This window comes from Carlito syrichta, unplaced genomic scaffold (assembly GCF_000164805.1).
Source record: "Carlito syrichta isolate Samal-C Ts95f unplaced genomic scaffold, Tarsius_syrichta-2.0.1 Scaffold295060, whole genome shotgun sequence".
Lineage (NCBI taxonomy): Eukaryota > Metazoa > Chordata > Mammalia > Primates > Tarsiidae > Carlito > Carlito syrichta.
The window spans coordinates 112,788-140,528 of NW_007239156.1; the positions used below are offsets into that span (position 1 = coordinate 112,788).

Below are 27,741 nucleotides of genomic sequence, written 5' to 3' on the forward strand. Positions count from 1 at the left end.
GCCCAGGCGGGTCTTGAACCCACGGGCTCAGGCAATCCACTCACCTCAGCCTCCCAAAGCACAGGATTACAGGCTGAGCCACCGAGCCCGGCTTCTTCTTCTTCTTTTTTTTTTTTAAGAGATGAGGTCTCACTCTGTTGCCCAGGCTAAAGTACAGTGGCATGATCACAGTGCACTGCAGCCTTAAGCAATCCTCTCACTTCAGCCTCCTGAGTAGCTGGGGCTATCGGAGTGCAACACCATGCTTGGCTAATAAAAAATGTATGGGGGAGGTAGGGTCTCACTGTGTTGCTCAGGCTGGTCTCAAACTCCTGACTTCAAGCGATCCTCCCATCTCGGCCTTTGAGTAGTTAGAATTATAGATGTGAGCCACTATGCCCTGCTATCCTAAGGTATTTCTTATAGCCGCTCAAACAGACTAAGTCAGAGGGTCAGTACCGTTCCCAGAGTGACACAGCATGAAAGTGACCTGCCTACGTACACCATCATTCTTGTGGATGCGATCTTATAAAATCTGAAGTTGTTTGTCTGCCCATATAAAACTGCTGAAGCCCGACCCTGGGTAGCTCCAAAGCACCCACACTTTTGACTTCTGACTAATTATCAGTGTGCACAATCTTATCCCACTACACAGGGTGACATGAGGACCACATGTAAGTGCAAAGTGCCCAGTACAACGAGCTTATTTTATTCTGAATCTGTTGCCATCAGCACCAATATCTGAAGGGAAAGGTGAAGGATTAGAGCTGTAGCCATGAGTGGAAAGTTGGCCGACGACTGTGGAAGCAGCAGGTTCCACACTTGAGGGAGGTGTCTATTCTCTCTAGGCTGCTTTCTGCTGATAGTAGTGAAGGTTTTCCAGAAAACAGGCCCCCAAAGGCTGATGAAGAGGTCTCAGAAGGGTGGGGCATCCAGGGAACCTTTCAGGCCTGGAACTCCTCCGGACAGTACCAGCAAACTGGGAAGGAGTCACAGTGATATGAAAGTGAGGCATCTGGCGATATATCCTACTGCAGGCCTGCCTGTCTCCAAAATCCTGGGCCTGGTAAGGAAGCAAGCACGTAAAATCGCAGGATGAAATGACACGGAAGGCAGTTGTACTGCATATTTTATTCTCTGAGCATCTCTCAGCTTTTTTTTTTCCAGACTCAAATAATACACTTGCTGACTATGGGGAGGAGGGCTGGAGTAAAAAAGAGGCGAGGCAAGAAACTTCGGGAAGAATGGGAGAGATTAAAAAGGGATGCTTTTGCTGTGTATGAAAGCATTTTAAGGGTGATTCCACAGTGAGATCAAAGCAAAGACAAAAGAAAGCAAAAGATGGACAGAAGAAAGCAAAGAGATGTGAGGTGCAAAATACCAAAGTGTTAAACTAAATATATCACACTGAGTTGTGCGTTCATGAGAGGCACTTTGAAAAGGAAAGCCATCTCTGCTTCCAAATCCTTTGTTAAAAAAACACCTCTCCACCGCTTCTTCCATTTAAATTTTACCTTTAAAAAATAAATATGAGCCGCTGAAACCAACAGGGAAACATCATAATACTTTTAGGTGGGGCCTCTAAGTTATTTCTCCAAATTAAAAAAACATTCTTCTATCTTACCCCATCAAAGGCAGTTGGAAATATGGTATTTGCTGTTGATTCTAATAATAACATGAATTTAAGCGATCAAATTTGTCTACAGGCTGGGGTGTGTTTTTCTTTCATTATGTTTCTTATTTATGGCAGTATTGATTCTGAATGCTCTGAAGCTGGCAAATCTCTTCCTTGAAATAGCAAAAGTCACAGTCCTTAAAGAGAGAGCAAAACAGAACACAAGAAATGGAAAGCCCTGGCGAGAACAGGGTCACATGTTGGTGCTTGGTCACTTCTTCCCAGAGTTTTCTGTTAAACACGGTTGGCAGCCAGAAATAGAATACCTAAAGCAAGTCATCCAGTCAGGTCACCATACTGTAGCATCTTGTAGTCCTATGTTCTTAGATCCCTGAATTCTCCAAAGTCAAAGGCAGTGTGGCTCTTACACACAAATAAAATGCTCATGGATGCTTATAGGAAAGGTGCACGTTAAGTTGTTAATGTAACACAAGAGTGTTCTATAAATAGCAGCTCTTATTAGCGTCCAAAAGGTATGCAGAACTTAGCATGGCTCTTCTAGCCAGGGGAGACTATCAAGATATATAACAGCCAGAAGCACAGAATGGCACCACAGAACATTCTGACTGATACCAGACTACTTGACAGTCCCACATTTGGCAATCATTTGGGCTAAAGTCCAACGTACCAAAGTCAATTTCCCAGTTGTGACAGTGTGCTAGAGTTTTGTCAGATGTTACCATTGGAGGAAACAAAAAAGGACGCAAAGAACTTTCTGTACATTTTTGCAACTTCCTGTGAACATATAATTACTTCAAACTAAATTTTGTTGTTCTTGCTGACTTTTAAAGTCAGTTAGCAGCTGAAGCTTTAGCTGGAGTTCTCACACTATGACTTACGTAAAGATACACACTCTCTTTCTCATCCTCTCCTCCCAGGGCCTAAAAAAACACAAATAGAAATGTAAATGCACAACCTAGTGGTGATTACAGGCCCACAGAGCAAATGCTGTCACATTGCAGTGATCTGGTTGGGGGCAAAAACAAGTATTATTTCTGATTAGGAAGGCTCTTTACAGTCAGGGGGGAAGGCAGGTGATGTTCAAATAAAGAGAGCCTGGCCAAGCATGGAGCTGTGTGATAACAAGGTGTCTCTCGGCTATTTCACTCCGAGCCTCAGCAACACAGAGAGAATGTTATCTCCCAGAAACACAAGACTTCTCCTATCTCTGCAATTATAAGCCAAGAAGAAAAGCAAACAATGCCAGTGTGACTTCTTCTCCAAAGTTCCTTTGGAGGTCCAGAGGATATACCCTCCCACTCAAAAAAGTCTTCTAACCCTAGCCAGTTTGCTTTCAACCTTTGAACACAGCCAACCAAGAGAAGATGTTGATCATTTGTGCTTGTTTTACAGGGAAGTATCAATGACAAGATAGGCAACTGGCCAGCCCACCAAGAAACTCAAATGACAGTGACTAGAAGCAGGCAGTTTCTGATATCTAAACCAAAATAATAGTGTTGAAGTCAAAATACGTACAAGGCCAAATACAAAATCTTCCAGAATGACACCTGAGAAAGTGGGAAGAAAACCTCTGCACATGCGTAGTTGAAACTTATTTATTCAACCGCCACTATAACTGAACCGTGTGCTAGGCTCTGGGAACGCAGCACAGAAGAAGCTATCATTCTTGCCATCCAGTGCCTTACATTTCAGAGATGAGCAAATAAACGCAATGCCACATGGTGGGTGCTGCGTCAAACCATACACTGATGCCAGGGAACAGCGGCAAAGAGCCTCCAACTTGACCCACCTGGAAAATCTGGGAGGGCTTCCCAGTGTGGATGACATGCAAGTTGAATGTTAATGAATGAACTGGAGCTAGCAAATCAAATAATATCATGAGTACCCTCGACAGTAACCTCCCTTATGAAATTGTTGGGACTTGTCCTCTGAACTTTACAGGTATTACCTCTAAGCCTCAAAACAAAAACCCTGCAAAAAAGCTACTCTTACTCCAATTTACTCAAGGTCAGAAAAATTAGGTGCCTTGGTCAAGAACACTCAGCTGGATTTTGGGCCAGGTTTGATTCCACTCTTTCCTCCCAATAATATTGTTTTAGATCAAAAAAGATAATGAGGGAAGTTAAAAATAGTTGAAAAGTATTGGTAAGATTTAGAAAAGAGTATTGAGGACCATAATAGTAGAAACAAAGAAGTTTCTTCTATTATTTTAAGGAAAACTTGACAGCCAAAGCTGCACCTCACTTAAGTTTTGAAGGCACAATACATTTCCATAGAAAGTTGGACTTGACATATCCAGAAAGTAAACTCAATCTCTTTCCCAAACCTGCTATTCCTACCATCTCTTTTTCTTAATGAGAGGCACCAATATCCATCTTGTGACCTGAGCAAGGTCCCGGGGGAGTCCTCCTTGACTCTCATCTCTTCTTTACAACAAGCAGTCATCATGTGATTCAGACTCAGTGCTTCTGAACCAAAATATTTTAGCATATGAAAAGAATAAATTCCAAATCAGTGGTTAAAGTATTGGTTATTAAGTAAATTGAGATAACCACACTTTGGGACAGGATCTCTATGTTAAAACTCTCGTAATTTACATAAAAATATTTCCATTGTCTAGAATTTCTTTTGAAAGAAATATTTACCTATATTTTTAAATATACATGACTATTTGTACAATTTAGGAATAATGCATAAGTTTCATAGATATTACCAAAAAAGAAAAATACAAACTGATTTGACTACATAAAAATATAAAATTTATGCTTGTAAAAAAATTGAAAGAATAAACTAAAGTAAAAAACACAGGTTGAGAGAAATACCTGCAAAGTGAGTGTAAAATAAGCTTACTTAACATATTACAAGTTCTTATAAATCAATATGATAAAGATACACACTCCAAAAGAAAAAGGAATAAAGGGTTATCAATAGACAAATCCCTAAAAAACATATACTTGAGCACATGAAGAAGTACTTATCATCATTACTATTTTTAAAATGCAGATTTAAAAATGATATGCCATTTTCCTTCATCAGAACAGCAAAGACGGCAGAGGTGAATAAGATTCAATGTTGCAGCCGGGCTCGGTGGCTCAGCCTGGAATCCCGCGCCTTTGGGAGGCTGAGGTGAATGGATTGCCTGAGCCCGCGGGTTCAAGACCCGCCTGGGCAGCGAGACCTCATCTCTACAATAAATCAAAAAATCAGCCGGGCGTGGTAGCACCTGCCTGTAATTCTGGCAACTTGGAAGGCTGAGGCGGAAGGATCGCCGGAGCCCAGCAGGTCGAGGCTGCGGTGGCCGGGAGCGGTCACTGCACTCCAGTCTGGGTGACAGAGTGAGACTCCACCTCAACAACAACAAAAAAAGATTCAATGTTGCTGAGGGTATAGAGAAAAGGATACTTTCATAGACTTTTCATGGTGCAGTACCAAAATACCTGGAGGGAAGTTTATCAATTTTTTTTTTGAGTCAGGGGTCTTACTCTGTCACCCAAGCTAGAATGCAATGGCAAGATCATGGCTTACCACAGCCTCCACCTCCTGAGCTCAAGTGATCCTTCTAACTCAGCCTCCTGAGTAGTTGGGACTATAGGTGTACATCACAAGCCTGGCTAATTTTTTTTTTATTTTTTGCAGAGACGAAGTCTCACTATGTTGCCTAGAATGGTCTCAAGCTCCTGGGCTCAAGCAATTCTCCCACTCTGGTCTCTGAAAGTGTTGGGATTACAGGCATGAGCCACCGTGCCCAGCCAGTTTATCAATTTATATGAGATGTTCGTAAAGATGAATACGAAACTTTCAGGATAAGATGATGAATTTAACTCATGAATCTGTTATCACTATTAAAAAATCACTAAAAACCATAGTAAAAGGGATTTGAAAATAAACAATAACAAAAAATCATAACCTTTCAGAGTCACAGAAGACAAGAAGACACAGCAGCCACAAAAATCGGGAAAGCTGGAAAGCAGATACATAGGCAAACCAAACAACAGGTTGTCTGACAGTTGAACCCAGGCTAACACAGAAAAACCATTGAGAAACCAACTCAGTGCATACCAGAGAACCCTCGAGCAATGGAACGGGCAATACCAGGAACCTCTTAAATGGGGGGTCAAATAGACAAAAATAAAGAAGACTAGAGTGAAAGTTGCTTAAAATAAATTGATCACTAGATCTCTCCACTCCTACCTCATGCCTCAGCCTGCTCTATGAAAAGCTGTAGATCCAACCCAAGTTTTTGATACTTAACTGGCTTTTTTAAATGGTGATTAAATGGATATCGTGAAATTTACCATTTAAAAAATCGTTCTAAGTATACAGTTCAGTAGCATTAAGTGCATTTACATTATTGCGAAACAATCATCATCATTCTTCAGAACTTCTATCTTCTCAAAATTCCATACCCATTAAACAATAATTACCCCTCTGCCCAACTCCTGGCTGTCTGGTCACCATTTCAGAGGCAATCATGAGCAAACAAGGCTCACTAGATACCTGTGGACATCTGGGGAAAGACTCCAAAGGGAAGATAGAAACTAGACACCAAAGGGAAAAAATGAAACTTGTAGAAACAGACTAAGCAAGGGGAAAAATTTAAATATATATATTATTAACATCCTCCAGGGCTAAGAAATCATATTACTTCCGATAAAACAGGATATTATGTTATAAAAGGAATTTTCAGAAATAAAAATGATCACTTGGAAGTAAAACCATGATAGTAGAAATAAAAAAAAACTGAATAGAATGAAAGAATGATAAAATTGAAGAAGAAAGCAGAGTAAAAAAGATTAGATAAAGAAGATAAGAGCAGAGAAAAGATAAGAAAACGAGAGGTTCAATTTAGGAAATTCAACACTAGAATAATGGGAAATGCTGAAAGAGAGTACAGAGAAAAAAATGAGGAGGGATTGTCTATACAAATTACCAGAAAATTTCCAAAAACTGATAGATGACAGATTTCAGATCGAAACCACTGAATGTCCAGTCTGAAGGATGAAAACTGACCTACATCAAGGCTCATCATTGTGACATTCAAAATTATGGTAACAAAATGAAGATGCCACAAGCTTCCAGAAAGGAAAATATATGCCAAAGATCAGGAATCAGAATGCCTTTGGTTATTCTAAAAAACAAAAAAAAAGATAGATGATCATAGAGAAATACCATCAAAATTTAGAAAGAAGTTAACATCTCAACCAGGCCACTATTCACATGTAAGATTAGGTTAAAGCTATCTTTAGACATGGATGATCTCAAAAGATTTTCTCTTTCTTGTAATCTTTCTTAAGAAGCTTCTAGCTTTTGTTTCATCAGATGTGCACTGTCCATTTTGCACTGCTATAAAGGAATACCTAAGCCTAGGTAATTCATAAAGAAATGGACAAGGTGGTTCTAAAATTCATACATAAATGCAAGGGACCCAGAATAGACAAAACAATCTTGAAAAAAGAAAAACAAAGTGGGAAGACTCACTTATCAATTTTAAAATGCATTACAAAGGAACAGTTATTAAGACAGTGTGGTACTGGCATAAGCATAGACATATAGATCAATGAAGCAGGATTGAGAGTCAAGAAATAATCAGCCATATTTACAGTCAGTTGGTTTTAGACAAGGGTTTCATGACTATTTAATAAGGAAAACATCATCTCTTGAACAAATGGTGGTAGGACAACTATATGTTCTTACATACACACACGCACACACACACACACACACACACACACACACACACACACACACACATACACACACACAAATAATTTGGACCCCTACCTCAAACCATATATAAGAAATAGCTCATAATGGATAAAATCCTAGATGTAAAAGCTAAACCTATAAAACTCTTAGAAGAAAACATAGGTATAAGTCTTTTTCTTTGGATTAGGCAACAGTTTATTAGATATGACACCAAAGCTCCAGCACCCAAAGGAAAAATAGACAAATAAGGCCTCATGAACATTGAAAACTTTTGTGCATTAAAGAACACTATCAAGAATGTCAAAAGACAACCCAGAGAATGGGAGAAAATATTTGCAAATACATTCCAAAAAAAATCCAGAATATTTTATAAAGGTGAGTACCTAGAATATACAAAGAACAATTATAAATCAATAATAACAAGAAAAAGAGATAAACCATTTTAAAAGTGGGAAAGTACTTGAACAGATATTTCTCAAAAGAAGATAGACTAATAACAAATAAGCACAGGAAATCCACCCGGGCAACTTGGCAACTTGGCAAGATTTCATCTCAACAATAAATAAAAAATTAGCCGGATATGGTAGTGCATGCCTGTAGTTCCAGCTACTTGAAAGGCTGAGGAGGAAGGATGGCTGGAGCCCAGCAGGTTGAGGCTGCGGTGGCCAGGAGTGTGCCACTGCACTCCAGTCTGGGCGACACAGTGAGACTCCAACTCAAAAAAAAAGTTGAGAATAGGAAAATTCACAAACACAGAAAATACACTAATATTTGGCAGGGGTTGCAAGTGGGGAAAATTAGGAGAGACTGCTAATTGTTAAGGGTTTCTTTTGGAGATGATGAAAATGTTCTGGAAATAGGTAGTGGTGGTAGGCCACAGAATATTGTGAACCTACTGAAAGCCAGTGAACTGTATTCTTTATTTTTTAATGCGCTTTTTATATGCCTTATATCTCAATTGAAAATAAGGAAAGCTGAATAAAGGATGGCTATGCATGAACCAATGGTGATACATCAAGAATTATGACTAATGTAACTCTGTGTACCTGAATTCCCCCACCCCAACCCCCCAAACAAATATCAAGGCAAAAAATACAGGTGAATCATTAGACCAACTGAGCTATGGTTTCAGAGGAATGCTGGGTAACTATTGAGGAGACAGGGAACACGCAGGTTTGAAGCTCAGGGAAGAGGTTGGTTTGCTCTAGGATGGAAATTTGGATTCCATTGGATGAGTCCAATGGGGAATCTTTAGAACACACATAGTTGAGGAGATTGCCCAGTGTGTCCTGATGCAGAGAATCAGGAGTGATACCGATTTAAGCAGGGCGCCAAGTAGTATAGTTTGGCTATTTGGTTCCTTCAAATCTCATACTGAAATCTGACCCCCAGCATTGGAGGTAGGGTACAGTGGAAGATGTTTGGATCGTGGGGGCAGATCCCTCATGAATGGCTTTGAGTCATTCTTGCAGGACTGAGTGAGTTCTCACTCTTACTTCCAGTGAGATCTAATTGTTAAAAAGAGCTTGGCACCTCCTCCTCACTGTCTCTTACCTTCTTCCAGGCCACGCTTGTTCCCCTTCCCCTTCTGCCAAGAGTGGAAACTCCCTGAGGCCCTCACCAGAAGCAGATGCTGGCACCATGCTTCTTATATAGCTTGCAGAATCAGGAGCCAAATAAACCTCTGTCATTTAGAAATTACCCAGCCACAGGTGATTCTTTGTGGCAACACAGTACGGTACTAAGATGCCAAGGAAGAGAAGAAACAGCTGCAAAAAGGTTAAAGGAGAATCAGAACATAATGGTGTCAGGGCACTCAGAGGAGAAACATAACATCAAGGAAAGTGCCAACAATGTCAGATGTGGTCAAAAGACAGGCAGAAAAGTGCCCACTGGGTTTGGTAAGTAGTGATGTCTGGAAAACTTTGCCTGGGTGATTTCAGTTTGATGTAGGGAATACAAAGAATTGTAGCATATTTTGGCTTAACGTAGGCCAGTGTCAATATTCAAGCTGAATGAAACAAATGACTTCAAATGAAAACATCCTAACAAGGAGGATTCTGCAGTCCCACCTCGCCTGGTGCCCAGACTGGAGTGCAGTGGCACACTCCTGGCCACCGCAGCCTCGACCTGCTGGGCTCCAGCGATCCTTCCTCCTCAGCCTTTCAAGTAGCTGGAACTACGGGCATTCAGAGTCCACTGGCATTGTTTATCCTTCCCTGAGCCTGTCTTGACCAGGGCATATATAGTATAGCCTGAGAACGGACCATTCTGCCCTCATTAAAATGATGTTTGCAGAGCTTTTTAAATAAAAAGGGCACTGATTATGCTTTACACTTCAGGGGAAAAAAGCAGAACATTAATTTGTTTATACTATAAGATCTTAGTTATGTAAAATGTGCATTAAAAAAGAGGGTGAGGACATGGGCAAATGAGCAGTTGCCTCTGGTTAGTCTCTTCAGTATTTGTTTTTTCCAATTATATTTGCTTTTTGAGACATTCAAATTTTCTGACAAAGAGCATGTATTGCTTTTAAGATCGAAAAACAAAATTGTAAGGCTGGAAAAAAAATGTTTTAATCAAACTTGAACAGAAGGCAAGCAGGGATAACAATATTAATGTTTGAAGAACTAAATTCAGGGCAAAAAAAAAAGAGTATGCTTTTAACATAAAGAAAGTATTACCTAACGGTAACAACCACTGCTATTAATGAAGGCATGGAGATACAAATCTATAGCTGCCAAAGAAACTGACAACAAGATATGGAAATCAAACATTATTAGGAACACAGGAAGGAATAGGCATTGTAGGAGGAGATTTTAAAATACCATTATCAAAAAGACTTAAGAAAATAAACTCATAGTCTACCTAAATATACAAAATTGATGTCTGGCAGGAATTCAATTCCATGATTACTATGTGTGGGGGTCTTTTCAAGTAGATGTAGAACATTTACAAAGCTCAATAACACTAGTTACAAAGAACATCTCAATAAAATAAAAAATACTAAATTCCTCTTTCAGTTGAAGAGAAGGAGATTCTGGCCTGGGGAAAATCTAAGGAATAGAATCAGAGAACAGAAAGAGGGAAATGGTGTTAATATAGTCAACTCATGGTCCCCTAGGTTTTGGAAGAGAAAGAGGAAGATGAAAGGAAATTAATTTATGGTCTGACTTAACCAAAAACTTCCTCCTCTGTTTTCCTCAACTGCTAACCATCGTCATGTAAACCTGAAATGTGAACCATTGAAATGGGACTTATAGACCAGGCTCAAGGTTTGGTTGTTTTTAACCCAGTGGTTCTCAAAGTGTGTTTCCCGCACCAGCAACAGCAAGATCACCTGGAAGCTTATGAGAAATGTAAATTCTCAGCCCTACACCAGACCTCCTGAAGCAGATCTTCCTCTGGGGCAGAGCTCCAGGAGGTCTGACATAAAAGCATCTTATGCTAAAGGTATATAAATATCCCAGCTCCCTCAGTCTTTCAATCTTGAAGTGAGTTACCTGGGTCTTGGGATTATTCTGGCTCCCAGAGTCTCCCCAGTGGGATTAAGCTCCATCACCCACAGTACCCATCTTTATGGGATGCCCTCACTTCACAATCTTACTTCCCCACTCTGCTGCTGGTGCTGTCTTCACCCTCCCAAATAAATTACTTGCACCCCAGTCTTTGTTTTAAGGTCAGCTTCTGGAGAAACCCAAACTAAGGCACCTGTGAAGCCCACTGAGTGCTCAGTCTTGTACCAGAGACCCTGTTGTCACAGAGCTGGAGTTCTGGTGGACTTGAATTCCATTCCTCCTCCTCTGGCTGGGCTCTGCCAAGAACACTACCAGCAGTGAGTTCTCACCCCAATTCAGCCCAACCTTCAGCTCACACTCCTCTCTGGGTGTTCCAGCTCTAGGACCCCTCCAGCCCCTCTTTCACTGGTTCCTGCCTGCCCTTTCTCAGCCCCGCCTGGTTTCATTGTACACTCCCTCACTGGGAGAAACTTACCAAGGGTCAACTACCAGACAGGTCTTAGAAAACAAGGTCCTGCCCAGCTCAGGGCTGTCCAGTTGTATAGTAGGCAGCATGGTGCTGATAGCACAGGACAAGAGCCTTAGGAGGCCAGCCAATGCTTCTCTGAGGACAGCTGCAGAATGAGTAGGACCTAGCAAGCAGATGAAGAGGGCAGAAGGAGCAGGGAGTTCTTGCTGCTGATGAAAAGGGTCTGCGGTGAGAGCTCAAAGGGACCACAGAGAAAGGAGCTCTGGATAGTGGATATGTCAAGGGGAGAGGCTTTGCTGCAGACTTAGAAGCTTCTAGAAACTGAAGGAAACTCTTCCTCACAAGAAGTCTTTCACTGTCAGGTTTAGAAGGTCATGAAATGGCCAACGGTAAAGGGAGAAAACTAGGGATGTGGAAAATCCACCAAATGACCCATCTTTGAAAACTAGAGGTCCTGGAAAAGGCAGATTGCTGGGCCCAGGTACATTCAAGTCCTTCAGAAGAGTCATTTGGTTCAGAAGGGGCAGGGGGACTTCAGCTCCCAGGCTGATTAAGTAGGAGGAGCCCATCCCCATGCTCCTGAAGATAATCAGGATTTCAACAGGACCTGTGGTGATGCCTCCTCCTTGCCATCTTCCTGCTGCGGGAGCAGTTCACGGGGGTAATCCTTTTTCTACTCAGCAAGGGTTTAACCTAATCTTAATCCTGTAGTTGCTCAGAAGATAAGCCTCCTTGGCCTTCAGGCACCCTCTCGTGCTGGCTTGCTTTTTAGCTCATGAGCTTGTGGGGGTTGCTCCCTGCAATGAGCACCATGAATTTTACAGGCTGGGAGCCAACACAAAGACAAAATTAGCGAGTCCAACCCGCATCACACCTTGCTACCACAACTTCCTCCCACTGTCTCCAAGGCCCTCCAAGGAGTTTTGTTGCTGCCAGCCAATATTTACTTGTGTTATATTTATAACTGAGCCATCATTCCCAGCAGAGTTGAGTTCCAAAGGTCTGGCAAACACCACTCATTTCTTCCCGCAGTCATCTGGGCACAGTGGCCAAGAGGGGAATTCTGACGTGAGATGGACAGAATTTTTTCTTTCACCTCTTGGAAAAGGGCAATGGAGATGATGGGGCGGGGAGTTGGGAAAGAGTTCAGCCTTTCAACGTCTTCTCCTTTAGGTAACATGAAAGGAGAAATTAATCTAGATCCTTGACCAGTAATTGATTCTTAAGAGTCCTACAGCCTACTCTTTAATGGGGCTGTTTCTTTTTCCTTTCCTTTTGGCATGTTTAAGTTCCCTGTAGATTCTGGATGTTAGGCCTTTGTCAGATACACAGTTGGCAAATATTTTTTCCCATTCTGTGCACTTCTCAAAAGAAGACATATGAGCAGCCAACAGACACATGAAAAAATGCTCAGTCTAGCTCATCATCAGAGAAATGCAAATCAAAACCACACTGAGATACCACCTAACTCCTATAAAATGGCCATCATTAATAAAACAAACAACAACAGGTGCTGGCAAGGATGGAAAGAAAAAGGAACACTTCTACACTGTTGGTAGGAATGCAAACTAGTTCAACCTCTATGGAAAACAGTGTGGTGATTTCTAAAAGAACTAGAAACTGACCTTCCATATGATCCAGCAATCCCCCTCCTGGGAATATACCCAGAGGAATTTAAATCACTCCGCAAGAAAGATACCTACATATGCATGTTTATTGCAGCATTGTTTACAACAGCAAAAACATGGAACCAACGGTGCTGCCCATCAAAATTGAACTGGATAAAAAAAAATGTGGTACATATACATGATGGAATATTATGCAGCCATAAAGAAAACAAAATTATGGACTTCGAGCAACTTGGATGGATTTAGAGTCTATCTTACTCAGTGATTTAGCACAGATCAAAGAACTGAGTACCATGTATTCTCACTCACAAGCAGACTCTGAACATTTACCATAATACTATAAGAAGGGGATTGGCAGTAGCCAGAAACTGCTGGCGGTGGGGGGCGGGGGGGGGACATAACATGAATAAGAGTACCTGATCTCAAACCAAAGTGAGGATCAAAGGGAGGCCCAAACTTTACCTTGTACAATGACCTCTTGTATACCTAATTCTGAATGGTACCCCACATCGTTAAAATAGATAAATTTTTTTTTAAAGAGCCCTAGAGGACTTGTGGAATAACAGATCAGCGTTTGCCTAGACTTCTTCCTCTAAAACATCTCCCATTCCCCAGATACTTTCCAAGGACCAAAAGACATAGACGCTCAGGCTCACGAGTGGCATTCCCCCCACTGACATCGTATCCTTGCGTGCAAGCCAGCTGCCCCCATACCTTCATCACTGTTGTCATCCACTAGAATGATTTCCTTCAGCAGGTGTGTGGGCGTGTGATTGACGGCACTGTGCACTGACCGCAGGATCACCGACAGGGCCTCGTTCACGAAGATAAATATGATGGATATCTGGGGCAGCTCCTTGGAGTACTTGAGCTCCTTACACCTTGGGCAGGAGAGAACAGAAAAGTGAAGTCAGGGAAGGATAAAGGCACATGCATTGCAGCTGGACCTGGTCAATTTTTCAACCGAATCTCCATACGGTCCTCAAATGGCATGAATCACTGGTTCCCTCTGGAACTCTTGTTGGCTAAGAACGGAGAATAAAACTCAAGGAGGACAGCATTAAGGGATTCAGTCTCACTTCCTCCAAATTTACCCGCTCCACAAGCAAGGGACAATGCCAGTCTGCCAGTCTTGGGCACACATCTACCTGTATCTGCCTGTATCACCTATCTGTGTCCCTTTGCTTCAGTGCACACCTGGCCAACTGCCAACCCCAACACCTGCAATTCCTTGCCCGGAACCTTTTCTGCGGCCACCTAAGCCATCACCCCACCCCCAAAAGCTCTCATCTGAAGACACTGGGAATTAATGTACAAATACCCAGCTCCCTCTTCCCTGGAGCAGGTTAACTCTAAATTCCCCCAGTAGGACTAAGCCCCCATCACTCACAAGAGCTATCTGCATAGTATGCCCTCTTGGGGGTGCCATCTCTTCTCAGTCTTACTCCCCACTGCCCTGATGGTGCTCTCTTCGTCTCCCAAATATACTTCTTGCACACAAATCTTTGTTTCAGGGTCTGCTTCTGAAGGAAGCCAAATGAAGACTCCTATAAACCCACTAAGCATCCATCCAGTGCTGGACTAGAGGCACTGCTCTCATGGAGCTGATGCTCTAAGAGAAGAAATAAGATACTCAGGTCAACAATCTCCACCTGTAAAAGTTGCTGCCTGACAGAATCCAAGTTTCTTCTACAAGTGTTTCTAGAATCTCTCTGGGTGCAGGAGCCAGGACCACCTGCTTGACATCCCTCCCTCCAAATAGGTAACCCTCCCATGCCTGAACACAGAGATGAAAGAGGAGAATTCTTTTCATCCAGGCTAGACTCCGGAGCACAGAGCTTTGACCCTCTCTAGGGCTCCAGGTGATGTAAGAGATGATTTAATGTCCAGGGAATGTGCTCTGCGTTGCTCAGTCACAGGTGGCAACAGGGAATTTTATTTATGCTTCAGCTTAAGCCACATCAGAAACACCGAACAGAAACGAAGTAGAATGGAGGGCTGAGGCACGCGCGCATTTTAATGCACCCTTCTTCTCCTAGTGAGATTGCACAATATATGGCACAAAGTGTTAGGGAGCAAAACAAAGGAAACCAATGAAGGGATGGAGTGAGAAGGATGAGCCTCTGAAGAGGGAGCGAGAAATACGGCCGTTTCTTATGTTGAACAGCTTGGGCTATGTCAGGCCATATTAATCATGTAGGCAATTTTCAGAAGAAAATAAAGTTTTGTTACAATATGCATTTGTGTCTCCTGGAGGAGATCGGCAAGGCATCCATTGATCATGCATCCTCATTTTTACCATGTCGCTGTAAATCCACTTCTGGGGACTGCCTGGGCGATGAGAATGGTTATTAACGGGCTCGCGGGCAGTTGGCCGGAATCATCTCATTTACTGAGTGGTGACCCAAGGGACAAGGGCACCCCAGAAGGTCCCTCAGAGGAGGTCCCTCAGAGGCCCCTAGCCCAGAGGCCGGCAGCCACCCAGTCCAGATGCCAGCATTCACCCAGAGCCTGGCACTGTGACAGCTGTCTTTTCTCAGCAAATTCCTCACTAGCCACACACGTGTGCACACACGATACACACCCACCTACACTGTGTGCTTATTCCTGGGGCTGGTTTCTCCAGTCCTTTGTTGTTGTTGCTTTTTACCAGCTTCTGGCTCTTGAAATTGAGAAGAAAGAAACGGCCAGAATACACAGTAACAACCATCTTCTTCACCCACAAGCGCAATGGTTCACACTGCCATCAAGGATCATGCTGTAAGTCGAGCCTCTTGGCTGGAGCAGCAACTCCTTCTGGTGACATGGGACTCACAGTGACCTTCAGGGGGTGGGGTCCCCATCGCGGGCCCAGGTGGCCACTGAATGAATCACAGGGGATTTCAGGGGTGAGAAGTGCTCTGCCATGCAGGGGTATGCTACCCTGGGCACAGTGTCCTCTCGGTACCTCAGTTTATCCATCTGTAAAACTGTCCAGATAACCCAAGCTGTGCTAGTTCCAGGCTTCCTGGCAGGATAATCACGTGAGATGCCGCCTGTGGGAGCCCTGTAAAAACGTAATGCACTAACTAATGAAAAGGCCCAGACTACCTGGTTGGCCCCTCCATTCTCCCTTCTCCCCAGAGATTTCCTTCCTGCAAGACCTTCCTAGGACTCTCCTCCTCAACAGAAACCAGGTCTCTAACCTAGCCCAGCTAACGATTCACCTGGTAGTGAACAACGATTTACTTGGTGGCGGACATGAATACAGCCATCATTATTATAAAACCAGCCGTAATTTTGCTGATCTTTAAGCTCGAGGAAGACGGACTCTGCTTCTAAAAGTATCTCTCAGTCAAGCACACTGCCTGATATATAGAAGATGCTGGAATATGCTGGGTAGACGGAAAGACAGACAATTAAAGTTTTCAGCATTTTCAGTCAGGAGTAAGCTGAATTGATACAAGGGTTAACTTCCAGTGAGTGAAGGAAGGAAGCTGAGGGTATATAGGTAGAGAGAGAGAGAGAGAGATCTCACAGGTTGCAGAGACAGTGGGGATTGCACATGGGAACAGATACAGTTGTCCTCCCCACCCCTTCTGCAGGTCCCCCAGGAGATGATGCTGAATAGATTCCTGCTGTGTGTGGCCTGCAGACCCTCAGACAGAATATCCAACCTGCATGATATCTGGATGGCCCACACCCTGCAGACAGGGACTGTTTTGAAAGAAGCCCCTCCATCATTCCCTCACTCCTGCAGAGCAAAGGGGTAGAGGGTGCTCAAGGGCACAGGGTGGCCTGCATAGTGTGCCCTCTGGGTGGCCAGGCAGTAGCCAGTGCTGGGTTGAAGGATCTGGGGAAGGGAGTCGTCAGCTCAGAGCGTGGCTGGGAGCCCCGCCTCTGTATAATGGAACATACAGATTCAGACACATTTCCTGCCTCCCCGGCTACAAAAGCCAGTAAGTTAAAGTAGCCTGGAAGGTGGTGAGGATAAAAGAGTAGATTCCAGATATGAAAGACACCCAGGAGTGAGGAGAGATCGGCACGCAACAAAAACTATAAAATACCTCAAAATCCATACCTGGGAGTGCTGTGTGTTCCCTCTAGCAGCACCGACTGTGATCTGGGTCCCAGAAATCACATATTTCCTTTCAACAACTAGTCAGTAAACAATAACCAATCCTTTGTCCGAAAGAAGATTTGCAGCAGGAAAGCTATCTAAAGGTCTGGACCAATTTCAATCAATGCCCAAGACCAGAAGGGTGCTACCAAGAAATTCAAAGCCGAGTCTTTCTTCTCAAAGGGCTAACCAGAAAACAGATCCCCAGCAAAGCTGCTCTCAGAGAGAGAAGAAAGCTGAGACAGCCAACCAAGTGAAATCTCTGGGACAGCAGACACCTTACTGTCCATCTGTCCATCTGTCTGAATATGCCTGGGGTGTTTCCTTAACTTCTGGAACTCCCCAAGGGCAACCACTGTTTACCCCTTTCTGCATCCCCCAAGCCATCAGCACTGATTCTACTGAACACCGCAAGTGTCTACGATCTCACTGCACTGACTGGGAGATCTGGCCATCTCTGAGCATCACTAGAGAGAATCACAGTTGAAACAGAAAAATGTCAAGGCTCAAGCCCTCCAGCAGGGTAGAAATCAAAGCCCCCAAAGCTGGCTGTGCCCTCTCAGAAGCAGGACTGCTTTTTAAGGAGGCAAATTGTATGACCACAACCTGGTAAAGATGAGAGGTATCCAGACACACTCGTGACCCAGTCTGCCAACCTGAAAACAAAAAGCTCCCCAAACATGTCCATCATTGGAAAAGAATTTAGAGGCAATGAGGTCCAGGAGTCCCAGCAAATTACAGATCATGGTGATGATGGGAGAACCCATACTTACATAGTTCAGGCTATGTGCCAGAAACTGCTGGAAGCTCCCATGGACTGAATTGTCTGGCTTAATCCTCACAACCTTCTAAGGCAGGCGATGTTATTATGCCTGTTTCACAGATGAGAACACTGGGGCCCAGAGAGGTGAAGTCACTTACCCTAAGTCACAGAATGAGTATCAAAAGCAGCAAGATGCTTTGATGTGAACTGCATCTCATGGTGTTTAAATTTCCAAATGCCCTGCCTGGATAAGGCACACAGTGGTAGCTGCAATAGAAGTAGACAAAGCTCCACACGGTTTCCAGTACAGCCACTTCCTAACTGGGGGAACTTGTCTAAATTGTTTAGTCTTTATAAGCCTCAATTTCTTTACCTCTGCCCTAAAAGCCCCAGCTAGGAGCCTGAACTCTGCAGCCAACTGCACTGTAGGCCCCATGGCCTGCTGGGGGTCCACAGAATACTTCCAGTAGTACACCTGAGCCAGGTCAGGACAGATGCATTCCCTCCAAGAGGATGCGGCTGAGCAGAGGCCAGCTGTACCTCCCCTGGTGTCAATAAGGCTGGCAGGAATGTTGGCAAAGCTCCTAGCGTTCTGCCACCTTCAGTCGCAGCCTGCAGGGAAATTATCAGAAACCCCCACACTAAAGGGCCCCAAGCAGAGTGAGGCCAAGCCTGCCCTCAGCCTCGATGGGTCTTGCAAAGATCCTGCTGCTATAGGGGCCACTGTAGCACTCTGGCTTTCTTGCATCCAGGCCTGATTCAGGGCAGAGTCCAGGACCTGAGAGAGGGTGGGTGTGGAAGACATATGTGTATGTGCTCAGGACGGCTGGGTAGGCACCCACAGGGCCTGAGCTCAGGCTCCAGTCCTTGTCCTTTGGGTCTAAGGCAAGGGCTCCCTTTTCAGGGCTGATCTGGGTTTCTTGATGTTGCTTGGCTCTTTCTGGCTGCTCACCTCAATCCTGGCTCCCAAGTGCAGTGAGATTTCACAGTCTGAGCCCTCATATCTTCACCACCCAAGGGAAGGGACCAATTACCAACCACTGCCCCAGCTCTCATTCTGCCATCAGTAACCGAGAGTTCCAGGATGTGACGGCTAAAGCACATTAAACACTTGTAACAAGGCAAATTGGTGATGCAGTACAGGAGATGCCAAGTGCCAAATGGATGCATCCACAACGGCTGTAAGAGATGAGCTGAGCTGGACCAGGAGGGCAGAAGGATGAGCTCTGACTGGACCTGAAAGATGGATCACTGGATCAGCCTTGCATGGCCAAGAACAGATGAAGTGGGCCATTCAAGCTTCTGAGCACAGAAGCACTCTTCTGCAGCCTTCCAGAAGAATTCTTTGTAAGTTTGTTTAGAGATTGAGCAGTAAAGAGTCAAACATACAATAGAATCAGACTCACATCAGGTTCTGCCAATTTCTTTTTTCGTTTTTCTTTTTATCTTAAAGATGTGGGTACAAGAGATCTATCAAAGGTTCTGCAAGTTTCTACCAGGCTGATTTTTTTTCATATAAAATGTAGATTTTTTAAATTTTAAAATTATGGGGTAAAATTAAGGGTTAGGTATACAAATATTCATTGTGCAAGTACCCTTGTTGATGAGGTATGCCCCCCTTCCCCATGCAGATTATTGCTTTTTATTTATTTACCAAGTGCTCCAGAAACATGCAGAAGGTCATAAAGATTAAATAATAAAATATTTACAGTTGATGAGGGTCTATGCTGTCCACCACCTGCCACCCCTAAGTTCTCTTGGCTCTGGAAGGCAACATGGAGTGGAAACTAGGGGAGTCCAATGGAATGGGTAGTTGCAATCAGAAAATACCACCTTGACATCCCAAGAGTAGCTGTAAGCCAAGGAGAAAACCCTTTAGGATTATGGCAGGTTTGGGACTGCCAGCCTTCCCACCTTCCCTGCAGATGTTGGATATGCCAGCACCCACAATCACGTAAGTCAGTTCCTTAAAATAAACCTCTCTCAGCTCAACATGGCTAATCATTAAGAAGATGCAAATAAGCACTACCATGAAAAGTCACCTCACACTCATGAGGATGGAAACTGGCAAAAAAAATACCACCAAAATAACAAGTGTTGAAGAGGATGTGGAGAAACAGGAACACTCATTTACTGCTGGTAAAAATGTAAAGGGGTGTAGCCACTATGGAAACAGTATGGAAATTCCTCAAAAAGGTAAAAATAGAACCCAGCAATTCCATTTCTTATGGAATGTATACCCCAAAGAATTGAAAGGGTCTCCAGGAGATATTTTTGCACCCATGTTCACAACAGCATTATATATAATACTAAGATGTGGAAACAACCCAAGTGTTTATTGGTGGATGAATGGGGGTAAACATAATTTGGTATGTATACAGTTGGCCCGCTGAATCCACAGGTTCCACATTCGCATATTCAACCAATGGCAGATGAGAAATGTCTGGGGGAAAACCCAAATAATAACAAATAATACAAATACAAATAATACAGTATAATAATTACTTACACAGCATTCATATTGTATTAGGTACTACGACTAATCTAGAGATGATTTAAAGTAAGTGGGAGGAGGATATACAAGTTTACATATGCAAATACTGTGCCAATTTATGTCAGGGACTTACTTGGGCATCTGGGGATTTTGGTATTCAACAGCAGTTCTGGAACCAATTCCTTGCAGATACCAAGGGATGACTGTACATGTATATAAAATGGAATATTATTCAACTTTAAAAAGGAAGGAAATTCTGCAATATGCTACAGCATGAATGAACCTTGAAGACATCGTGCCAAGTGAAATTAGCCAGTCACAAAGCATAAATACTGTATGATTTCACTTATATGAGCTACCTAGAATGGTCAAATTCATAGATAGAAAGTGGGATAGAGGTTAAGGGGGAATGGGGCAAGGGGAAATGGCAGGTTGTTGTTTATCGGGTAAAGAGTTTCAGTTTGGGATGATGAAAAAATTCTGGAGATAAATGGTGATCATTGTACAACACTGTGAATGTAATTAATTCCACTGAACTGTACACTTCAATGTGGTTAAGATGGTAAGTTCTATGCTATGTACATTTTAACACAATAAAAATGGGAAGAAATAAATTCTTTCTTTTATACACACACACACACACACACACACACACACACTACTGGTTCTGTTTCTCTAGAGAACCCTGGTATATTGTCCTTCAGTTTAGAAGAGAAGATTATACCAGACTAAGGTGTCACACCTCATCAGAACCTTGTCATTCTTGTCATTGCAATCCCTTTCTCCTGTCACAACCTCGGAGCCTCTGACCCAAACCCAGGGGTGCCCGGAAGGTCTACCATGACTAGGTGACTGCAGTGCAATTATCTGAAAACTCCTCCAGACTGTCCTGCACCTAGCTGCTTTTTAACCACCATCTGCTTTAGCAGTTATAATCTCCTTTATTCCAGACCGCCTGCTTCATATTCCCAAAGCTCAGCTCTTAGACCTTCCGGCCCTGGGTCACTCATTGTTTCCTCAACCTTTGAGTCCTTCCCTGGCAACAACTTTATCCAGTCCAGCTGGAATCCATGCACTTCCATTCCACCATGACCTTTGGCCAAGTCCTCGGCAACCTTGCCCTCTGTCCTTCCCTCCTACCAGCCCTGAGGAGCTGCAGCTCAGGGTCAAACCGTCCTCCTCGCTTTGCTACCCCTTTACTCCCACAGGTGACACTGAAGGACAAAGTCTCACAACTATGCACCTGGGGACAAGACAAATTCACAGACTTCAGCCTCTGCCCTGCAGGCAGGCTCCTTTGCGTGACAGATCAGAGCCCTGGGTTTCATTCGCCTCCACTCTTCTCTACTTTTCGCCACTTCCTTTGAGCCAACCTTCCTCTACGCTGGGAGCTGTGCCTTCAACTCCTCAGAAAAATCAAGGCCCCCAGCAGGTATTTCCAAGTGTGGTCCTCAGGCCTGGAGCATCAGCATCATTTGGGAGCTCATTAGAAATGCAAGCCCTCAGACCCTACCTAGGCCTATGAAATCAGAATTCCTGGAGGTGGGGTCCTGCCATCTGCATCTTATCAAGCTCTCCAAGTAAAGAAAGAAAGAAGCCGGGCTCGGTGGCTCAGCCTGTAATCCCGTACCTTTGGGAGGCTGAGGTGAGTGGATTGCCTGAGTCCGCGGGTTCGAGACCCGCACGGAGAACTTGGCGAGACCTCATCTCTGCAATAAACCAAAAATTAGCCAGGTGTGGTAGCGTGCGCCTGTAGTTCCGGCTACTTGGAAGGCTGAGGAGGAAGGATCGCGGGAGCCCAGCAGGCGAGGCTGTGGTGGCCGGGAGCGGCCACTGCACTCCAGTCTGAGCGACAGAGTGAGACTCCAACTCAAAAAAAAAAAAAAAAGGAATGAGAGAAGCACTTCCCTTCTGCAAGCTTATCTACCTGCCAACTTATCTTTCTATCCCCCCCATATCCTTAAGGGAAGCCAAGTCCAAGAGATCGAGGCTGACCCCTTCATCAGCTGTGTATTTCCAGCCTCCTATCACTTCATGGCCTTGCTTTGTCCGTCACGCTGTCATGTGTCTTCACTCTCCCCCACCCACTTTTTCCACTCAAGAGAAAGACACTCAAGTCTCTCCAATTTAAATTAAAAAGCCCTTTCCCCACAGCCTTAATTACTATCTTCTTTTTGTTTTCCCTCCCTGGCTCCCTTCTTTACTGCTCATTCATTCCTCACTCCACCATTATTTGGCTTCTATGGGCCCTATTCTGCCAAAACTGCTCTTGTTAAAGTTTCCAGTGACATCTACATGGCTGGAATCAAGGGGCACTTCCCAACCTTACCTTTGTTGATGACAATTTCCGCATATGCAACATTGCAGCCCTCTCCTTTTTTATTTTTTTTCTGAGTTGGAGTCTCACTCTGTCACCCAGACTGGAGTGCAGTGGCCGCTCCCGGCCACCGCAGCCTCGACCTGCTGGGCTCCGGTGATCCTTCCGCCTCAGCCTTCCAAGTAGCCGGAACTATAGGCGTGCGCTACCATGCCCAACCCTCTCCTTAGGTAAGTGCTGTTTCTCTTTAGACCCTGGACACTCACTCTTTCTGCTTCATCCCACCTCGGATTTTTCTCCCATATGATCTGCCCTGGACACTCATTCTGGTGCACGGGTTGCCCTTTTCTGCTCACCCTCTAAATTCCTCCACCTCTTTCTTCTGCCCTTTGCCATTTTCTCTTCGTAAACCGGTCCTGAGTGACATCCAAGTCTGCAGCTCCAACTAGTTTCCTGGCAACTTGCAAACCTACATCTCTCACCTGGACCTTTGTTGAAGATCCAGGTTCCCCCTGAACATCTCCACCCGGACAGCCCATAGTCACCCCAAATTCAGCAGGCCTAAGAAACCCGCTTTCTTTGTGTCTTCATTGAAGAGCACCACTCTGTCTCTTCAGGAGTCAAATTAAAGTCATGACCCACTCAGCATGTCCAATTGGTCACCAAATCCTGGAGGTTCTACCATTTTCAGAATCTCTTTAAGGCCCTCTTCCTTTGCTGCCTCCCTATTTCTACTGCCTTAATTCCAGTCCTCATCACTTACCTCCTAAATGACATCAAAAGCCATCTGACTGGTCCCTTGTTCCCAGCCTGTCTCTTGTAGCCCAACCCATCCCACTCACCCCACTGATGCCAGCATGATCTCTCTAACGTGTAAATATGATCACATCACCCCTCTACTTTAATGATCTCTTTGCCTCTCCATGGCTTTCAGGATTAGGTTCAAACTCTTCTTCTTGGCACCCAAGATGAGTCCAACCTATACTCCAACTTCATCTCCTCTCCCTGCCCTGCCTCTAGTCAGTAAGAATATTCATATTTCTTAGAACTGGGAATGCTGCCTCTCAAGCCACACAAACTTTTCTCTCAGTCTGATTCTTCCTCCTGTCTCAAGCCTCAGCTCTCTCAGACCCCTCCAGGTATCAGGCGTTTCTCTTCTGTCACTTCCCCTTTGACCCCCTGCAGGCTGCCCTGATGGTACTCCTTGTGCTGTGCTCCCCCACACCAAGAGTACAGGCGTTCAACAGCTGGTGCATCTCATTTCTTTTTGTTTCCACAGAGGCCAGCACACCACTTGGCAGATAAATGGTTACCGAATGCACAAATGAAAATCCTTTTCCTATTTATTCCCTCTGCTCTTCTTACGATCAAAGGCATCGCTTATTTCCTACCTCAATTAAAACATCAGTGATGGCACCTCAACACTTAAAAGATCCCATCCTGAACACAACTGCACTCTGTCTCAAATTCTGAAAGCTGCTCAGGGCTAATCAGGGCTCAAATTCTGCAAGCTGCTCAGGTCAAGTGCATTAACCAGCCTGGTACTGCCTTTTTGCTTTCCCCCTCATCAAGACTTTCCTGTAATCTTAGGAAAGATGGTGTCATTTTTGGCAACGGCAAACCTTGCAAAATGAGCTGTGGAGTAGAAGAGCTGAGATGTGCAAGACCCCTCTCTGGGAGCACTCATTATTAGGGAAAATGCACACTTTGCTGAGTGGCTTAATTTCCTCCGGTCTAGCTCTGCTGTTCCTCCAGGAAGAGCAACACACCTCATTAGCTCTGTTCCCACACAGAGCAGTCTCCTGGACAAACTGCCGACTCCAGCACTTGAGTCCATGTAGGCCCTGCCTATCAGTCAGACTGGGGCAATTGTCATGAATCAAGATTCAGCCGACTCCACAGCATAAGTTCTTATCTTGGGATCCATGGAGCCAGGCAAAACTCCCAGAAACTGAATGCAAAGTGTTGTGGGTATACGTGTATTGTTTTGTTTTTCTGGGCAGGAAATGCATACCTTTCATCTCCCACAGGAGCACAGCAGGAGGGGCTGAACCTAGGCCACAGAACCAGAGAGCACCAGGTCATGTACAACCCGCACCATGGCCACAGACCAGTGACTGGCCCAGGCCCTGTTGCCAGGCACCTTAGGCTCAACAAAGCTCTATGACTTCTTTGCCAGTGTAGTTCCTATAAACATTTACTTTGGAATATTCCTCAGTATATTTTGATTCTTGGATTCATCACCTACCGGCTCCCTGGCTACCTGGAAAGTATTTTTTTGAGTTGTAAAGAGTTACTTTTCTGAGGACAAGGAAATTGTTTTTAACCCAAGAAATCAATTAGACTTGGCTCTCCTTGGACAGGCATGCCAGTTTCAAGGTACTTTCGGAAGCCCCGACATGGACAGAGCCGGGAAACTACCTGTCTCTCTATTGTCAGAAGGGTGGGGTTTTGTTGTTGTTTTTTTCTTGTTTGTCTTTTAGCAAAAAGAGTTAATTCTCCTTCTTTTACTCCCAGTTCTGACCACAATTCCCTGCTTTGTACAGCACTTCTTTCATTAAAAGGGAAGAGAAGATACACACACACACACACACACACACACACACTCAGAAGTGGGGAGGAGACATCGTTCAGACTTTCAGTTCAGTAAATGAATCTGTCTGGGTATGATGCAGCTTATCTTGATGAATTCAACTGAAGCAAAAAGAAAAAAGGAAAAGAAAAAAACCCTAGAGTTTTATTAGGCACTGGCTCAGGAATAGAATTTCTAAAAACAATTAAGGGTAAATTAATGCAGACAGTTTCAGGCCAGAGCTTAAAAAGAAAAAAAAAAAACAACTCCATGCACATGAGACATGGGAAATGCTGCCGATGTTATTCACACACAGTATTTATCCTGTAACCTTCCTAAGGTGCATAGAATGAGAGAGGACAACCCTGATGGCTGCAAGAGGGATAAAAATATATTAGAAGTGATACAAATTTGAAACAACAAAGAGTCTTGTTCTAAGGCCCAGCACATCAAAAATTAGGCCAGCAGGATTCTTCATAGAAACTGAAGGCCCTAAAACCCTCCACCTTCAACCCAAGTCTCACCCCCAACCCCTGCCACTCCTCTCAGCCCCTCATAGAGCTCCTAACTGGTTCTAAAGGTTGCTATCCTGAAACTTCAGCACAGTAATGAAGAAATGTATTGCCAAAACTAGCCATTTTTCGGTTTAATGGTCTGGCCAAATTGGCCCTTCAAGATTATCTTTTTACTGGCACTGACCCTGAAAGCATTTCTGTTTTTTCCCACATCTGGGCCACCATTATGTTCTTTGTGTTGTGTTATTTTCATTATATTTACTTCCACCTAGAAAGTCTTTCCTCAGTCGGGCTCGGTGGCTCAGCCTGTGATCCCGCGCTTTGGGAGGCTGAGGTGAGTGAATTGCCTGAGCCCGCAGGTTCGAGACCTGCCTGGGCAACTTAGCGAGACCTCATCTCCACAATAAATCAAAAATTAGCCGGGCATGGTAGCGCGTGCCTGTAGTTCCAGCTACTTGGAAGGCTGAGGCGGAAGGATCGCCGGAGCCCAGCAGGTCGAGGCTGCGGTGGCGGGGAGCGGCCACTGCACTCCAGTCTGGGCGACAGAGTGAGACTCCAACTCAAAAAAAGAAAAAGAAAGTCTTTCCTGAGGACAGGTCAAATCCAGCACTCAGTCAAGATCCTACACACTTGCCCAGTTTAGTCCTAACCTGATCCTGCCCATCTTAGTCAACTCTAAAATGCCTTCTCTTTCCCAGAACTGCTAGAGCCATTGAGCATATCCTGTTTATACTGTATTCACGGCCCAATCCTTCACCTTCCATGCATCCATGTTCTCTGCCATGTGGCTTTGAAGTTTTTCCCACTAAAGGAGCAAAATCTATTTTTCCCACCCATCAGATCTGGGTTTGGTCACATGATTTGCTTAGACCTGTTGAACTAGGCGAAGAGCTTTGTGCCAGCCCCAAGAATGAATCTCACCAGGGGCTCTGGTGCCCTTGGCCATGACCACAAAGTACTGGGCTAGCCCACTGCTCCCAGAAGACAGGTGACAGGAAGACAACCCCAGCAGGATACACGTGCATTTGTGAACATCACTGGGTATACATTACCTCATTCCATTTCACAATGAGCCAATAATACAGATATTCCCATTTTGCAGATATGAAAACTGAGGATCAGAGTCATTTGCCCAAAAGTCAAGTGAGTAGTAGGCAAAGTTAGACTTTAAACCCTGATCTATCTGACTCCAAAGCCCCATGTCTTAGCTTCTGAAATGAATGAATGATTTATCAAGCAGGGTATGAGTGGAGGAACTTTAGATGTCTACTTCTTTACATTTCACTGTGCTCTCCAGTCTTCTACACCAAACATGTTATTACCTTTATAATTTAAAAAATGCTATAAATGTTACTTTTAAAAAGATTTCTATGAAAACAATTTTAGCACTCGACAAATTATTTTAACATTGAACCTGAAAGAATAAATAGGTAACAATAAATAACAAAACTACGGAAGGGAAGAGAGTATTAAGGAAACCCAGAGACCCACACAGTCAAAGGGCACTTAATGATACATTCCGAGATACGTTCTAAGAAATGTATTGTTAGGTGATTTCATCATTGTGGGAACATCATAGAGTGTACTTACACAAACCTGGAGGTTATAGCTTACTGCACACCTAGGCTATATAGTATAGTCTATTGATCCTGGGCTACAAACCAGCACAACATGTTACTTATTAAATACTGGAGGTAGCTATAACACAATGGTAAGCATTTGTGTATCCATTTTTTTTTTTTTTGAGTCGGAGTCTCACTCCTTCACCCAGGCTGGAGTGCAGTGACACACACGCTCATGGTCACCCCAGCATCAACCTTCTGGGCTCCAGCGATCTTTCTCCCTCAAACATCTGAGTATCCGGAACTACAGATGCGTGCTACCACACCCAGCTATTTTTTATTTTATTTTATTGTAGAGACAAGGTCTCGCCAAGTTGCCCGGGCTGGTCTCGAACCCACAGGCTCAGGCAATCCACTTGCCTCGGCCTCCCAAAGTGCTGAGATTATAGGCTGAGCCATTGAGCCCAGCCAGCATTTGTGTAT

The 27,741-nt window shown here is 44.1% G+C and overlaps 1 protein-coding gene across 1 annotated transcript in view; it reads right to left on the reverse strand.

Annotated features, from left to right (window-relative positions):
* LOC103256735 (putative polypeptide N-acetylgalactosaminyltransferase-like protein 3) overlaps positions 1–27,741 on the reverse strand; it is a 233,767-nt gene that overhangs the window by 16,334 nt on the left and 189,692 nt on the right. Inside the window, exon 3 of the mRNA XM_008054506.2 lies at positions 13,651–13,817. Within this exon, the coding sequence (XP_008052697.1) occupies positions 13,651–13,817 (167 nt within the window). The remainder of the gene's footprint in view (positions 1–13,650; positions 13,818–27,741) is intronic.